Raw genomic sequence first — 17,802 nt, forward strand, 5'->3', positions numbered from 1 at the left:
CAAACGAATTTTATTTTATAGCGATTATACACTTATATAAACATATTAATGGGTAGAATATTCAGATTCAGATTCAGATTGACAATAAACCATGCCAAATATTACACACTGGCCCTTTAAAAAACAGATTAGCACACTTATTATTCTCTGGTTTATCCATATATATATATATATATATGTATATATACATACATACATACATACATATATATACATATACATATACATATATATATTTCACTAATTTAGTTTGGGTAAGTACCTTCAGAAACTAGCATCAAGAATCATCAACTGAATACATCAAATTTATTCTTCTCAATCATTGTTTCTTTAGTCAGGCATCATCAGTGTTTGTCAATCACTCTGACTATTCTATTCGAAATAATGATAAACTCTGGCCTTCTATCTATTGAACATCTCAATTGCAATTTGGTTTAATCTGTAGAGGTTCAGCTATATGGAATGCTTTGCCATCTCATATCTTAAAATTAGCACCTCCACAAGAAAACTGTTAAAGGTTTGTTTTTAGCTCCCTAATGTTATCCTTACTGATTAATTGTGTAAACTGCCCATTTAGCTATCAGTGTTTGATCTTACCTCCCTTTTGTTATGTTGATGGGTTTGATTTTATTTCCCCAGTGTTAATAAATGGAGTATCCATGTGACTGCCCATCAAGATGTTGAAGGTTGCATTTTATCTTCCTATTATACTTATGGATTCCCTGTGTAAATTGTCTACTAATAGTCAGTGATATTAATTTTGTGTACCTGTATACATGGTATATGTGCTTTTTATCATTTATTTATCTTTTTCTCATCTTTGTAGTATTTTTCTTGGTTAACTAACAAATCAGGATACACAATATAGAGTGCCTAGATCAGGGGTGTCCAAACTTTTTTGAATGGGGGCCAGATAAAACAACTTGAAAATACCTGGGGGCCAACTGATTCTTACATCAATTGTTTGTTTTGTTTTTTGTTTTTTTTAAAAAGGGAGACAATTGCAACCATTTTTATCTTTTAATGAACCATTACTACTTGATGCCCGTCTACAAACTGTAACTGTAGTCCTATCATTGTGAGATGAAGGGTAAAAATACGAAGTGATCTTGCTCGATTAACCATTATTGTGTAAAGGGCCACATATGGTATATTTTGAAAGTCGAGCCGAGGGCCGATTAAAATTGGTCTGCGGGTCATAATTGGCCCCCAGGCCAGACTTTGGACATGCCTGGCCTAGATTAAGCCCCTCTGAGGGTTTTTTTGCATTTCTGCATCACATTTCTATTGCTCATGTATTACATTGTATGTTTTTTGCATTAGTGAAAACAAATAAATTAAACTAAATGTAATAGGACAGTTGAACAAATTGTTTGGTTTGAAATGTGTACTGAACCAAAAGCCTATCTAATGGTTAAATACAAATATGTGTATTGTTACACCCCCACCACTGAGACCAGCAAATGGGCTCATCAGCCAGGACTGACTCTTCTTAGAACCAATTTAGTATATTCATTGAGTTTGACATGTGCAATGTCGCCCCCACTAGCACAGCTATTGGATAGATGCCCATAGATACTGTACCCCTATTAAAAAGAAGTAAGGCCTACATGACTGGAAAATTTGGAAGTCAGAGCAAGGACAGCAGCAAACACTTTTCTGAATATAATAAATTACTGCAAGCTCATTGCTGTTTATCAGTTATATTTAGGAGGACGGGAGTTCCTATTTTTTTTGTCGTGGATTGTAAACGCCTTAAGGAATACATTTATTTGTTTTAACGGGAACGTGCATATGACCTCCCCATCTGTCTCCACTCTGGTTGGCGGCTTGAGAAAACAAGGTACAACAAGCCGCTGCAGCCTCTACTGACCTCAGAGGCTCCATTCTACCACATGCACTGTCCAGTCCAGCAAACAGCAGCTTCACTCCTGAATCTTGCAGGTTGTTGTCACTCAGCTGCAGCTTTCTTAGATGGGAGGGGTTGGACTTCATAGCTGAGGCCAGAGAAACACAACTGACCCCTGACAGCTCACAGCTTTGAAGCCTGCAATTACAGGACGCATATCAATAAAAGACAATGTATTGAATAATCTCTGCAAGAGAAATAATTTTAAGCCTGTGTCCTTTAAAAGATAAAGCATCTACAGGAGAGAGATGACAATGAGCTGACCTCAGAGTCTCCAGTCTACAGTGTGGACTCTCCAGAAAATCACACAGCAGCTTCACTCCCAAATCCTGCAGCTTGTTGTAGCTCAGGTCCAGCTCTCTCAGATGGGAGGGGTTGGACTTCAGAGCTGAGGCCAAAGAAACACAGCCAGTCTCTGATAGCTCACAGCTATTAAGTCTGTAATTACAAGATAAATATCTTATCAGACATGTTTTAGAGAAAACTTGCTGCTCACATAAAAACCAAAAATAAATCTGGTCTGATCCCGGGTGCAGGAGCCCTTCTGTGTGGAGTCTGCATGTTCTCCCCATGTCAGCGTGGGTTCTCTCCGGGTACTCCAGCTTCCTCCCACAGTCCAAAGACATGCAGGTTGGGGACTAGGTTAATTGGTGACTCTAAATTGTCCCTAGGTGTGAATGAGAGAGTGAATGGTTGTCTGTCTCTATGTGTCAGCCCTGTGATAGTTTGGCAACCTGTCCAGGGTGTACCCTGCCTCTCGCCCAATGTCAGCTGGGATAGGCTCCAGCCCCCCCGCGACCCTCAAGAGGATAAGTGGTTAGAAAATGGATGGATGGATGGATGGATGGATGGTGTACTTCTCAAAAATGGTCATTGTGACTCTATAGGTCCCTTTGCACACAGCCATAATGGCTGTTTCAGGGAGCTTTTTTGTTTACTTTGGATTGAACTGAAAGACAAGCATTTCAAGTGCTTCGTGTAAAAACCACCTTAATTTGGAAAGCTGTGGGAGGCTTGAGCAGAGGTACACACTGTTTTACCCGAGTCATGTTTCCCAAAATCTTTACACTGGACGCGGCTACAGCAAAGTGACACATAAAGTTGAAATTGTCACATTTATTTGAAACACACAGGTTGAGATGTACTGGAATTTTCCTATAAAGCTGATTGTTGCTGAATCAGTTTCACTGAGTCCTAAGTGGATTAGCAGGAATTAGTGGTGTTGAGTCTGTCATCCCTTTTGGGATGTCACAATCAAACAATTACAGTTAATTCAGCCATTAAATATGTATTCTATGCAACCTTGTAATTTTATACAATTACTGCAACTTTACCAAAAATCTCCCTATTTAAAACGGGTAAAATCTTATTTCATTGTAGAGCTGTGTGCAGGGTCTTGATTCACTCTGCCCCTCTCTGTTTATCATGAGACTAATGCTGTGGAACCAGAGCTCTGTGCTTTTGACAGTCACACATACAGTGACAGGGCTAACTGTTAGCATCATACCCCTAACGTTACCAAACGATACAGGTTGAAGAAAGGTAGTTGGGCAATTTCAGATGAACAACTCAGTTTCGGATGTTATCCACTGCAGCGCAGCTTCTGCCCAAGCAGCATGGCGAGTAGTGATGAGATCACATTGTGCTGTGTTAGCCCGTGCTAACCAGGCAGAGAGAGCAGGGGAAGAGTGGCTCACATGGACGGTCCTTCAGTGCTGGAGCTGACTGTCGCCAATCAGCTGTTGCTACTCCCAAGCCCCCACCCCAAATCATCACAAATAAATTCTAACTCTGTGGGAAACACTGAGTAAATAATACTTCAATAGAATATACTAATATCTATATATATATATTTTTTTTAACCTCAAAGCATCTAAAGGAGAGAGATGACAATGAGCTGACCTCAGAGTCTCCAGTCTACAATGAGGATTCTCCAGAAAATCACACAGCAGCTTCACTCCTGAATCCTGCAGGTTGTTGTCACTCAGCTGCAGCTCTCTGAGATGGGAGGGGTTGGACTTCAGAGCTGAGGCCAGAGAAACACAGCCAGTCTCTGATAGCTCACACCTTTGAAGCCTGCAATTACAAGAAACAAATAAAAAAAAAAAAAGGTGAAATGTATTAAATAATCTGTGAACAAGAAGGAATTTTAAGCCTCTGTTCTTCAAAATTGGAGCATCTTGAAGGAGAGAAATGACAATGAGCTGACCTCAATGACTCCAGTTTACAGTGTGGACTCTCCAGAAATTCACACAGCAGCTTCACTCCTGAATCTTGCAGCTTGTTCTTACTCAGTTCTAGCTCTCTCAGATGGGAGGGGTTGGACTTCTGAGCTGAAGCCAAAGGAGCACAGCTGATCTCTGACAAACTGCAGCCCCTCAATCTGAATATGAGACAAATATTTCCGAAAAATGTGGTCATTGTGACTCTATGGGTCTCTCTGCAGTTAGCCATAATGGCTGTTTCAGGCAGCTTTTTTTTTGCGTTTACTTTGGGTTGAACTTAGAGACAAACAATTCAAATGCCCCATGTAAAAGCCACCTTAGGAGGCTTGAGCAACTCGCCTTGGTACAAATTGTTTTACATGAGTCCTAGTTTCCCAAAATTTCTACATGGAGTGCAAAGTTAGCATGACCCATAAAGGTAAAATGGCCATATTTATTGGAAACACAAAGGTTGAAATGTACTGGAGTAACAATGGTTAGGTTTGAATCGGTAATGTTTACTCTGTACAGAAAGATGGATTTTGAGAACTGCTAGCATTCAGATGAAATATGAATTTTCTACCTTAGAGTCTCCAGTTTGCAGTGTGGACTCGCCAGAAAATCACACAGCAGCTTCACTCCTGAATCTTGCAGCTTGTTGTTACTGAGGTCCAGCTCTCTCAGGTGGGAGGGGTTGGACTTCAGAGCTGAGGCCAAAGAAGCACAGCCACCCGCTGTTATTTCACAGCTATTAAGTCTGTAATTACAAGATAAATATCTTATCAGACATGTTTTAGAGAAAATTTGCTGCTCACATAAAAACAAAAAAGAAATCTTTTCCAGATTAATATAAACTAAAGTACAACAAAAAGTCAACTGACCTCAGAGTCTCCAGTCTACAGTGTGAACTGTCCAGTCCATCAGACAAAAGCTCCACTCCTGAATTCTCCAGATAATTGTTTTTCAGGTCAAGCTCTCTTAGGTGGGAGGGGCTGGACTTTAAAGCTGAGGCCACAGTGTTACAATGTACAGTTGACAGCTCACAGCCAGAAAGTCTACAAATACAGATACAAAACCAGAGATTTTCAAAACAGAACTGAGATATCCTTGATACTTAATTGCATAACATTACTGTACTGGAAATGAAATAGAATTTTTGTTTCACTGCTATTTATTCACTGGGCTCCTGGCTTAGGCCTCTGCTCGAACATTACGTGCCCAAAATTAAGAGTATCTCTCTGCAACCACACGATCTATGACTAATTTTGGTCTCAAAATAAAGGTAACATTTGGGAGATTTACTGCAGAGGTGTAAACATATAGATGCTACTGGGTCAGATTAAGAAATACCAGAATAAATGAAAGACTTTATCCGCACCTAATAAAACTTCATACTTTTAGAGTGAATGTCCTTTTGAAATTATGCAGATGGAGCCCAAACTCTCTGGTAAACCATATAACAACATCTGAACATTACCTGTGCATGGACAAATACGAGTAAGGTGAAGCACAACAATTTGAGAGTTTTAGAGAGAGGTTTAGGTGAAATCTTAAATTTGGACTTTTCCGACATTTGTGCGCCCTCTTTAGCTCCAAGATAAATTTCAAACTCATTTGATGTGACTTACATGTCATTATAAGTATTAAATCTAAAAACTTCAGTTTTGGCTTCATTAAAAAATCAATCAATCAGGCCTCTATACATGTTATTATTCATAGAAACCCATAATAAATGGGCAGAGTGAATCTTCAAAGACGTCAACAGCACAGTATATCAGTGTAAGACATGTGTTACCACAGATCAACCAGCAGATGAAGACACAGACCACAAAATACAAGGCTAATATCTGCATCTTTTCAAGCAATGTCAGTGAACTTCATTTCTGTCCTCTGCCCATTTAAGCTCTGTAGGGACAGTGTTTACCGACTGGATTAGACTGAAAGAGGTACTGGGGCTGTGGGCTAGTGGTTTTATGCATTCAGACACAAGTTTTGACAACAAAAACAGCAAAGGTAACCAGGGCTGCCCCCGACTAAGAATTTTTGTTGTTGATCAATAGTTGTCATGTAGGGCCATTAGTCGATGAGTCACCCGCGTGTATTCGATATTCATTTAATTATTAAATTATACATTTTGGGCAGGGCAACACAATGGTTTGAGTTTAAGGTCTGAGAAAGAACAGTATAACTAACATTGTTAACACTGTGCTACATTATGGAGAAAAACAAAACCGTACTAATGAACCTATATAAATATAGGCCTATATCTTATCTACAATTGCATGTCACACGCTGAGCGAGCCGCCTGTTAATTATGGTGTTGGCAAACAGTGCTGGGTGTAACGCCTTACAAAGTTACAAAGTAACGCGTTACTGCAAAAAATGGCTTTTTTCAGTAACGAGTAGTGTAAGGCACTACTGTCCCGAAATGTAGTAATCACATTACAGTTACTAATTAAACACTTAAGTCGTTACTTGCGTTACATAAATTTCTCATTAGATCTTCCCCTTACTTAAGAGTTTGTGACGACGGCCTTCAGGCTGTTGCCATTGGGTCGTCCTCGTGTCCAGCCGGTCAGCGGCGAACACAGATGCGGGGACAAGCCAGAGGATGGGAAAGTTTCTGCCGCAAACAAGCACCGAGACCCGGGGAGACATGGGAGCAGCTTCATGTGTTTACAGCAGATGGCAGGAGCGAGGACAGACGTCTCACTCTGCTACTCTGTGGTGCAACGGAGCACACACTTTCAGTTTATAATTGTAATGTCCATTGTCCCACTAAGTATTGATAACAAACTTTAGTATTTTACAAATTCGAGTTTTTTTTATTTGATAATCGTGCTGCTGATATGCAAAAATGAACTAAATGACTGTGGGGCAGTGGGCAAGTAATATAATCATAACACCTTTACACATGGTAACCACTCCCCGCCTGGCATAACAACTTCTCTGGCGGAAACCCTTTAAATACTTAAGGACAGAAAGAGGGGCTTAGGGGCCTACCTTGTGAACCAGCTGTGCAATGAACAAGAAGCTCTGGCCTGACACCTCATGCAACACCATAATAGCATAATGGATTTCAGTCATCGCTACAGTTACACTGATGGGAGAAAACATATGCTTATATTTATGTATATATATATTTATGTATATATATATATATATATATGCAGTGCAGAGCTGATCTTCTTTCAGGTGCTCTTTCTGAGTGTGTAGGCCTATTGTCAGTGGGACAGATGTAAAGCTCTGGGTAGCCCTGCACTAAAATGATCAACCTTTCCATATTTATCAGACTGAGTATTTACGGAAGAAGGGAAAGATATTTGTCGGCTGTGACTGGTTTGTAATGTGACTCCTGTCTGACTGCTGAGCGTGGCCTCTTCCTTTGCCTGTCCTTTCAAATTAAATTCCCACATGGTCCAGTCATAAAAGTTTTGATTTTATTTTGTCAAGGTGCAGCTCCTAATAGAGTTTCACTTTTGTTTGTTTGTTTTTTTCTGCGACTAAGCGACCAATTAAATCTTGCCAACTAATGACCATTCTGTTCAACTAAAGTTTGGTCGACTATAAGGGAGCAGCCCTAAAGGTAACACAATCTGTAGTTGTAAATATATGAAGGGGACTCTGTTGCTTTGATGATCTGTGCCATGAATCTGTGTTGTAAAGGATAATAGGAGTTACACCACCAAAATTGTTGGCTTCTAAAGATTCAATTGAGGTGTCTTTTGTTTGGACAGTGTGGAAAAAAGCAAATGGGAGTGTTGTACTGAGAAAATGCTTTTTGCTTGTACGCTTATTATGTCCTTGTGTTTAAATGCCCTGTGAAATGTATTCTAATGAGGGAGTGGCACTGACCCCGCAGGCTCTCGGGAAGAACATATACAGAAACAAAGCCAAATTAACTGTAAGTAAAAGTATTTACAACATTTTCAGGAAATGATGCATGATAATTCTGGCGATAGCCATCCCACAATGTTTGGCAAATCCAGCAGTCCTGCTAATAAGTATGCAAGTGGTGTCAGACTACTCTGCCAGTCTCACCGTATATCTGTATTGCCAGACCCAGCACTACTATCAGCCCATGGAGGGCTACCATTTAGCAGTAAAGCTTTTATACACATCTCCAGATTGCGTAAACAAACAGATATTGTGAGAAACTGTGTAAAAGAGCCATTCCTGCATGCCTGGCACAGCTCATTCGGCTATGGGGCCACTATGGGTTTAGGACAATGTTGCTCCAAAAGCAAGTTGTAATAAACTGTTTTTTCTTTATGGTTGTGTCAACACGTACATCTCGATATACCCTGCTGGACTATATCAACACTAACCGAGCTTTTCTGCAGTTCCTCACAGCTGGAATCAGTCTCTGTCGTCCCTGATTTGATGTTTTGTACTTCATCAAGTCCAACTCATCCACAACCTCCTCTGACATCTGCAGTATGTAGGCCAGAGCTGAGCACTGGATCTCAGAGAGTCTCATCTTTGATCTGTTCTCTGACTTCAGGAACTCTTGGATCGCCTGATGTACTGAGTGGTCATTCATCTCTGTCAGACAGTGGAAGATGTTGATGCTTTTGTCAGGAGAGATATCGTACGTGACTGTTTTCTTTAGGTTGTTGATGGCTTTCTGAATGATTTCTGGACTAGCGTCTGTCTGACCCAGCAGACCTCCTAGCAGTCTCTGGTTGGACTCCAGAGAGAGGCCATGAAGGAAGCGAACAAACAGGTCCAGGTGACCATTTTTACTTTCCAGGGATTTCTCCATTGCTCTCTTCAGGAAGACATCCAGGGGTAGGTAACGGTCATTGTTGTCATCATGGGATGAATCATCATCTTCCTCATCTTCCTCATCCTCCTCCTCCTCATCTTCCTCCTCCTCCTCCTCCTCCTCCTCATCTTCCTCATCCTCCTCCTCCTCATCATCATCCTCCTCCTCATAATCCTCCTCCTCATCATCATCATCATCCTCATCCTCCTCATCCTCCTCCTCCATCATCATCTCCATGGATGGGTAATGCTCATTTTCCCTGACATTGTTGCTGTCATTATTGGTTAAATCAACATCAGCACCCTCCTCCTCCTCCTCATCTGCAAGCTGGGATGAATCACTGTTACCACAGTCCAGGTCCGTCCCCAGGAAGTCCTCCAGTACCTCTGTCTTCCTGTTGGTGTAACAGTGGAACATGTAGACTGCAGCCAGAAACTCTTGAACGCTCAGATGAACAAAGCAGTAAACTGTTTTCTGGAAGATCACACTCTCTTTTTTGAAGATCTCTGTACAAACTCCTGAGTACACCAAGGCCTCTGTGATATCAAGACCACACTGCTCCAGGTCTTCCTGGTAGAACATGATGTTTCCTTCCTCCAGCTGTTCAAATGCCAGCCTCCCCAGCTTCAGAAGAATGTCCATGTCAGCCTCTGTCAGCTCCTGTGGACTCGTCTCATGTCCCTCATCATACTTCTGCTTCTTCCTCTTTGTCTGAACCAGCAGGAAGTGTGAGTACAGTTCAGTCAGGGTCTTGGGCAGCTCTCCTCTCTGCTCTGTGGTCAACATGTGATCCAGAACTGTAGCAGTGATCCAGCAGAAGACTGGGATTAGACACATGGTTTGGAGGCTCCTGGATGTCTTGATGTGTGAGATGATTCTGCTGGACTGCTCTTCATCACTGACTCTCCTCCTGAAGTACTCCTCCTTCTGGGGGTCAGTGAAGCCTCGTACTTCTGTTACCCTGTCAACACATGCAGGAGGGATCTGATTGGCTGCTGCAGGTCGGGAAGTTATCCAGACAAGAGCTGAGGGAAGCAGATTCCCCTCAATGAGGTTTGTCAACAGCACGTTGATTGATGACTTCTGTGTGACATCAGACACAACTTCATTGTTGAAATCCAATGAAAGTCTGCTTTCATCCAGGCCATCAAAGATGAACAGAACTTTACAGATAGCGAGGTCCTCTGCTGTGACCTTCTGTAATGTTGGATGGAAAACATGGAGCAGCTTGAGAAGACTGTACTGCTCATCTTTGATCAAGTTCAGCTCCCTGAATGAAAGCAGAATCACCAGACTGACATCTTGGTTTTCCAAACCCTCGGCCCAGTCCAGAGTAAACTTCCGTACGGAGAAGGTTTTTCCAACGCCAGCGACACCGTTGGTCAGAACCACTCTGATGTGTCCTTGTTGATCAGGTAAGGCTTTAAAGATGTCGTGACACTTGATTGGAGTGTCATGGGGGGTCTTCTTCTTGGAAACTGTCTCAAGCTGCCAAACCTCATGTTGGGTATTAACCTCTTCACTCTGTCCCTCTGTGATGTAGAGCTCAGTGTAGATCCTGTTGAGGAGGGTTCCACTTCCTGTTTCATCACTTCCTTCAGTCACACATTCACATCTCTTTTTCAGACTGATCTTATGCTCATCTAAAACCTCCTGCAGACCACCATCCACTGAAAGACAGTAGAAAGAAGGCCAAATTACAAACACTGTTAATTTTTGGTATCCAAACAATAACAAAAATGGAATGAAAATTGGGGGCTTAGATTTATGAACATGTAACAAAATTGAAAGTGTCAGGAAGCACAACACGTGACTGAAGTCCTGTTTTCAGACAGACAGATGAACAGCCTTACTTTGTACAGTGCTGGTCTGACTGGCTGTCTGCAGTCCAGCTCTTGTTCTGGGTTTTTTTCCACACTGGGGACAGGAGCAGTCTCCTGATGAAGCAGACTGGTCCCAGTATGACGTGATGCACTGTCTGCAGAAACTGTGTCCACAGTTGGTAGAGACTGGATCCTTCAGAACGTCTTGACACAAAGAACAGGAGGACAGCTGCCCCTCCACTGAAACACGGTTCCTCTTCTTTTCTCTGTGGACAAACATACATTTCTTTTTTAACAAAAAACCAAAACCATTTCATGGCTTATTGTAACAAAATGTTTTACAAACATCGCCAGGATAATTAGATAGCAGGGAGCTGTATGCATTAGGGGCAGCTGTGGCTCATGTTGGGATTCACTGGACCACAGATGATTTGTCATTTGTTAAAATATGAACTGGACCTGCGAAGATTTCTCCTCTTGCCAACTTTTTTATAGATCTTACATCGTCGTTATTTTTTTTTTTTTTTTAGTCCTTGATTTTTCCAAATAAATGTAGGCGAGGCAGACCATGTACGTTACTTCCAAGAGCTTCAAGATGATCTTGGCTTTTACCATGGTCTGATTACTCAGTTCGGACTGGATTATGCATCGGCTACATAATACTATCCTTATCTGTTATCTGTTTGCAATTAATTTACACAACTGAGAATAGTCATTCAGTGCCTCACCCTCTGAACAACACAAGAGGGAGACTGTAACACACCCTGCAGGTACTACACTGTCCCTCATCTCACATCTTGTCTGCTATTCAACTCATTACTTCAAGCTGCAGCTGACAGTAACATTTCACATGGCATATTGTTTTTTGTGAAAATCTTGATATTGATTTGTGGACAATGACATGACTGGTTGGCTAGCCAGTCTTGCTGTTGAACATACTGTCAAATTATATTTACCGTTTGTCAACTGTATGCAATGTTATTGGCTCTGAATCTTGCTAGCATAATGTTAGCTTTCTGGTTAATAGCTGGACCAAAGGGTTCCATGAGCTGGGCGGACTAGAATATCTCCCGTTGCTGGGTCGTATCTAAGGTTCGTCCTGCATAGTGGAGTAGTGAAACGTTTCCATTGCATAAGAACCCTACGGGGACGGCAATGATTGTTCCAGGTATTATATTGCCTCTCTGTATACTGCGTTGATGTGTGTGCGCTTGCGCAAGACCATGAGACATGGGCACTGCCTTCATGTGTGTTCACATGCTTTTGCTGGTCTCGCAAGCGCGCACACGTGAACACGGTCCACAAAGAGACAGTCAGAGCTACAGGCTACAATGAGGCTAAAAACAGAGTTCAAATGACGTTTTTCCAAACAACTTTTTATGTCGGGGCTTCAGGACACTTGGATCACTACGGACGAGCAGTATGGAGTTATTTTGTGGTTTCAATTATGTGTTTTTGGACGTTTGAATCTGGGTCGCCATCAGCCATTAGGTGTGCAGTTGTGCTGCTACCCACTCCCCCCTCGGATCTCCGCAAGTGTTGTGAGGACTCTTCACCAGAGCCTCCCTTGGCATATGGGTGAGTAGATAATGGCTGCATTTTCATTTTTGGGTGCACTATCCCTTTAACCCCAAGCACCCTGAGTCTGGGCAAAAAGTACAGTTGCTGTAAGATCCTAGTGCATACAGCATTCACATGTACATTCCAAGACAGATCATAGTCAATATGTACACCCAATTATTGCAATAGTTTGCATGGCAATACTGTATCAATACACTGACAGCAAGTATATATTTTTTGATATATATACACCGCTAAGAGTTCATGTGTGACTTGAGGTTAAAATCTGATGCTGCACACATACTAAAAATGCTTCATAGTCAATACTGTTATTGATGTTTGACACATCCAAGACTGTCATAAGAGGTAAAAAAAATTAGCCAGTCTCCAGTAACATTTTATATTAAAAATAAGTCATTTTGTGTGTGTGTGTTTTTCCCCAAATCAGTGACATTACATTACATACATTTGGCTACAATAGCAATGACTTAAGTGAGATGAACTGACTGAAAACTTTACTAAATAAAAACAGGTGTTGATGAAGTTTGACATAATTTGCAGTTATAAAAAGGTACCAGTCCTACTCATATCCAATATGTTACTCACTACAGTGCAAACAGTCTCTTACTGTGTGTGTGATGGTCCAGGTTCATTACTGAAGAATAAAGGAATATCTTTGGAGTGGTCACTCTTCATAGACACAGTGCTGAATACTCCAGACTCTGCTCCGTCCTTCTTGTCCTCCAAATCACTCATCTTCTCAAGTCTGAGAGGACAGACACACACACACACACACACACACACACACACACACAAATATGCTGATAAACTCCATATAGCTATACAAGCCAGAAACTAGCTTTCTATGCACAAGCCTATGTAGTGGGTTGCACAAAAACTAATGATGCATCAAAGCCAATGTTGTGACTAATCTTTGAAATGTCCAAGACTGTTACGAAAGGTAAAAAAAATAACCAGTCTCCAATAAATTCTTATATTGAAAATAAGGCATTTTGTGTGTGTGTGTTTTTCCCCCAAATCAGTGACGTCACTTATAAATTTGGCATTTAAAGGGTTAAAAACCCTGAACATTTTTAAAGATTTGGTAGTGTTGATCAGGACTGAGGTTGATTAACAGATTTAAGCAAAAAAAGTTTCAAAAAAATATTTATCTGATCTGATATATTTTTACAGCAGTTTTTGTTTAAATGTCTGGTTTCAGCCACTAAGAGTTCATGTGTGACTTGAGGTTAAAATCTGATGCTGCACACATACTAAAAATGCTTCATAGTCAATACTGTTATTAATGTTTGACACATCCAAGACTGTCATAAGAGGTAAAAAAATAACCGGTAGCACTTTATAATACAGCCCGTGTTTTACGACGTAACTCCCCGTGTCTTACAGCGTAACTTCCCGTGTCTTACGGCGTAACTCCTCTAAGACCTGCCGGGGTCTTACAGTGGAACTGCTACTGTCTTATGCTGTCACTCCCAGTGTCTTATAATGGAACTTCATGCGTCTTACCTTGCACTTACTGGGACTTCCCGGGTGACTCTCTGACATCTACCATGACATTTTGGGGGAGCCTATATGGTTTAGTTTCACTTATGACTTACAGTGTAACTCGCTATGTCTTACAGTAAAACCTCTTACAGTCCAACTCCTTTTGTCTTACCATGTAGGCCTACTTATTAAAACTTATAACTATAAAATCAGATATGATTTACAGTTTTAAAATACACGAAAATCATACTGCAATATGTAACCTGTTTAATCACACAATGACAACTTCAGAGTTATAAAATATCTTTATTCTTTACCATGCAGACACCTGGTACTTACATGCTAAGTGCCCAAGACTTCCCCTGTATTGTAAAGTGCACACTGTTCACCCTTCCTTACCATGCAGGTACCTGGTACTTACAGCTAAGCCCAAGACTTCTGCTGTAAGTACCAGAGACCTACACTGTACTTATCAGGAGCGGGCTGTAAAATTGCACACTGTTTGCCCTTCCTTACCATGCAGGTACCTAGTACTTACACTCTAAGCACCCGAGACTTCTGCTGTACCTACCAGGGACTTTCCCTGTAATTACCAGAGACCTACACTGTACTTATCAGGGACCGGGCTGTATTATAAATTGCACACTGTTCACCCTTCCTTACCATGCAGGTACCTGGTACCAGGCAAAGTGCATACTGGTAAATAAACAGTCTCGGGTGCTTAGAGTGTAAGTACCAGGTACCTGCATGGTAAGGAAGGGCGAACAGTGTGCACTTTACAATACAGCCCGGTCCCTGATAAGTACAGTGTAGGTCTCTGATAATTACAGGGAAAGTCCCTGGTAGGTACAGCAGAAGTCTCGGGTGCTTAGAGTGTAAGTACTAGGTACCTGCATGGTAAGGAAGGGCAAACAGTGTGCACTTTACAATACAACCCGGTCCCTGGTACTTACAGGGGAAGTCTTGGGCACTTAGCATGTAAGTACCAGGTGTCTGCGTGGTAAAGAATAAAGATATTTTATAACTCTGAAGTTGTCATTGTGTGATTAAACAGGTTACATATTGCAGTATTTTAAAACTGTAAATCATATCTGATTTTATAGTTATAAGTTTTAATAAGTAGGCCTACATGGTAAGACAAAAGGAGTTGGACTGTAAGAAGTTTTACTGTAAGACATAGCGAGTTACACTGTAAGTCATAAGTGAAACTAAACCATATAGGCTCCCCCAAAATGTCATGGTAGATGTCAGAGAGTCACCCGGGAAGTCCCAGTAAGTGCAAGGTAAGACGCATGAAGTTCCATTATAAGACACTGGGAGTGACAGCATAAGACAGTAGCAGTTCCACTGTAAGACCCCGGCAGGTCTACTGTAAGACAAGCGAAACTACACAACAGGTTCCTCTAAAATGCCATGTAGATGTCAGAGAGTTACCATGAAAGTCCCAATAAGTATATGGTAAGACACGGGAAGTTATGCCGTAAGACGCGGGAAGTTATGCCATAAGACACGGGGAGTTACGTCATAAGACACGGGGAGTTACGCCGTCAGACACGGGAAGTTACGCCGTAAGACACGGGGAGTTACGCCGTCAGACACGGGAAGTTACGCCGTAAGACACGGGGAGTTACGTCGTAAAACACGGGCTGTATTATAAAGTGCTACCAAATAACCAGTCTCCAGTAACTTTTTATATTAAAAATAAGTCATTTTGTGTGTGTGTGTTTTTCCCCAAATCAGTGACATTACATTACATACATTTGGCTACAATAGCAATGACTTAAGTGAGATGGACTGACTGAAAACTTTACTAAATAAAAACAGGTGTTGACAAAGTTTGACATAATTTGCAGTTATAAAAAGGTACCAGTCCTACTCATGTCCAGTATGTTACTCACTACAGTGCAAACAGTCTCTTACTGTGTGTGTGATGGTCCAGGTTCATTACTGAAGAATAAAGGAATATCTTTGGAGTGGTCACTCTTCATAGACACAGTGCTGAATACTCCAGACTCTGCTCCGTCCTTCTCGTCCTCCAAATCACTCATCTTCTCAAGTCTGAGAGGACACACCCACACACACACACACACACACACACACACACCCACATACCCACACACACACACACACACACACACACACACACACACACACACACATTCATATGAGGACTCTTCCTCATTTACTGTGATTTTTATTGTAATTATCAGGTCATTTCTTACTCATTCTCAGCAACTAATCACATTTTTGTGTATCATACTGTATAGGGATCGCCAAAGCTTCACATTGGGTTGCATTTGGCTTTCTTGATTTTAAGGGGTGTATAAAAACTTTTTTAAAATCCATACAGTAGACCTGTATCTCAGCATTCACTTCTGTGAAGACAAAGAAATCAAAGTGTCATTTTCAAGTTTAAATTCTCATCCAATATCTAAACTTAAAATCTCACAAGGGCACAGTGAAGACCTGCTATATTCGCAAAGCCATATGATTGTTAAAAAACCCCAAAAAATAACATTATACACACAGAATTATATAAAACGTTTCTAAAAAACTCTTAAAAATTCACCTTTGATTCACAGGATCTGCAAATTTCCCATTTTTAAATCCTTGCTGAAAACATATTTTTTAGGAAAGCTTTTAACGCCTGATTTGTACTTTTGTGATGTGTAACTTCTTTGTTTTATTTCCTTTTGCTCTGTTTTTGCCTCTATACAACAATTTTTCTTAGCTCATGACATTGTTTTCATTATTATAATCTTATTGTTGTCTTGTTTCATGCACTTTGTGAAGCACAAATAAAGTTATTATTGAAATTAATCAAAATCATTGGTTTTACATAAATTTCAAGCAGTTATTATGCTTGCTGTTTGGGTAAATCCTACTGCTTATCAGTTGTTTTGTACTGTTATTGTTTTGCACTGAAGTGCAGTACTTGTTCATAAAAATATTCATATAAATCACAGAGACTATTAAAATTTAATACAAAGAGGTGTGTCTTAACCAGCCTGTGTACTGACATGATCCAGCACTGATCTGGGGTCATCAGGTCACATGACCTGGGAGCTATTGAGCTAGTGGGGCAATCCACTGTAGTATCTTAGCTAACTTTCTTTCTATCTTTCTTTTCTGTGCATTTACCGTAAAGGTCACAACATGAGCATACTTAAAATTTAGGAGCAGCTGACTTGACCAAGCCAAAACGAGCGCCGGCTGGCTTGACCGCAGAGCAAAATTATGCAGCAACGCGTCATGACACGCCTCTTTGAGGCGGTTTTACCAGTAGCAGTCTCGTATAAACTCAGAGGATTACATGTTTCGAAAGACTGACGAAAGCAAAGATGGCTGCGCTTTACTATTATTCTTATTGTTTAGCAAATTTGAGTCTTCATTTTAATTCCTCGTACACATTATAATGCCTTATGGGAATGCTTTATGATGTGTTGTTGTGCGTGGAATGTCATGTATGTGTTGTTTATCCGTTGGTGTTGGTGAAAGTAGCTAGCAGTGTTGCTAATAATAAAGGCTGTAAATGGTACAAACGCAAACGGGGAGCGAAATTACGAATCCTACTATGGCGAAGGCATGGGTCACCCTACTCTCCCTCTGATTGCAAATGGGGACGCATAGGCTACCGCCAATTTAAACAGGAAGTTACGACATTTTAGGACATCATCTTGAGTCTCACCGCTCATAACAACGTAAACGGATCACAGCATTAATTCGTGAATTTTTAAAAAAAAATTCTGGGGAGAACCCCCCAAACCCTCCTTGAAATCTTTCTTTTTGTCACAACAGGACATATTACTGGATTTTTTTAAGCAGATGATCAATACTACCATTAGACTGATGAAACTTACCATAATCTGCGCCGTAAAACAAATATTGAGCGTCTATGGACGTATGTGGGGCTTAGGCCTACAGATATGAATATGTAAACGTACACTCATTTCTTCTGGTTGCCACATGTGCATATTAACTCTTTTAAGATAAAAAAAACAAACAAAACGTGCCGCCGTATCCACATATGAT

The 17,802-nt window shown here is 40.9% G+C and overlaps 1 protein-coding gene across 5 annotated transcripts in view; it reads right to left on the reverse strand.

The window, feature by feature from the left end:
• The window catches only part of LOC125881477 (uncharacterized), a 48,129-nt gene that overhangs the window by 28,092 nt on the left and 2,235 nt on the right, over positions 1-17,802 (reverse strand). For 2 of the 5 annotated variants that reach the window (XM_049564546.1, XM_049564550.1), the window contains exons 2-11: positions 15,691-15,828; positions 12,893-13,030; positions 10,735-10,970; positions 8,442-10,551; positions 4,995-5,168; positions 4,697-4,870; positions 4,119-4,292; positions 3,812-3,985; positions 2,174-2,347; positions 1,874-2,047 (exon numbers count right to left, since the gene is read on the reverse strand). In XM_049564546.1, coding sequence (XP_049420503.1) covers positions 1,874-2,047; positions 2,174-2,347; positions 3,812-3,985; positions 4,119-4,292; positions 4,697-4,870; positions 4,995-5,168; positions 8,442-10,551; positions 10,735-10,970; positions 12,893-13,030; positions 15,691-15,818 — 3,656 coding nt within the window. In that variant the 5' untranslated portion in view covers positions 15,819-15,828. The remainder of the gene's footprint in view (positions 1-1,873; positions 2,048-2,173; positions 2,348-3,811; positions 3,986-4,118; positions 4,293-4,696; positions 4,871-4,994; positions 5,169-8,441; positions 10,552-10,734; positions 10,971-12,892; positions 13,031-15,690; positions 15,829-17,802) is intronic. The other 3 variants (XM_049564548.1, XM_049564547.1, XM_049564549.1) reach the window with 3 other exon arrangements.

This window comes from Epinephelus fuscoguttatus, linkage group LG21 (genome assembly GCF_011397635.1).
Source record: "Epinephelus fuscoguttatus linkage group LG21, E.fuscoguttatus.final_Chr_v1".
Classification (NCBI taxonomy): Eukaryota; Metazoa; Chordata; class Actinopteri; order Perciformes; family Serranidae; genus Epinephelus; species Epinephelus fuscoguttatus.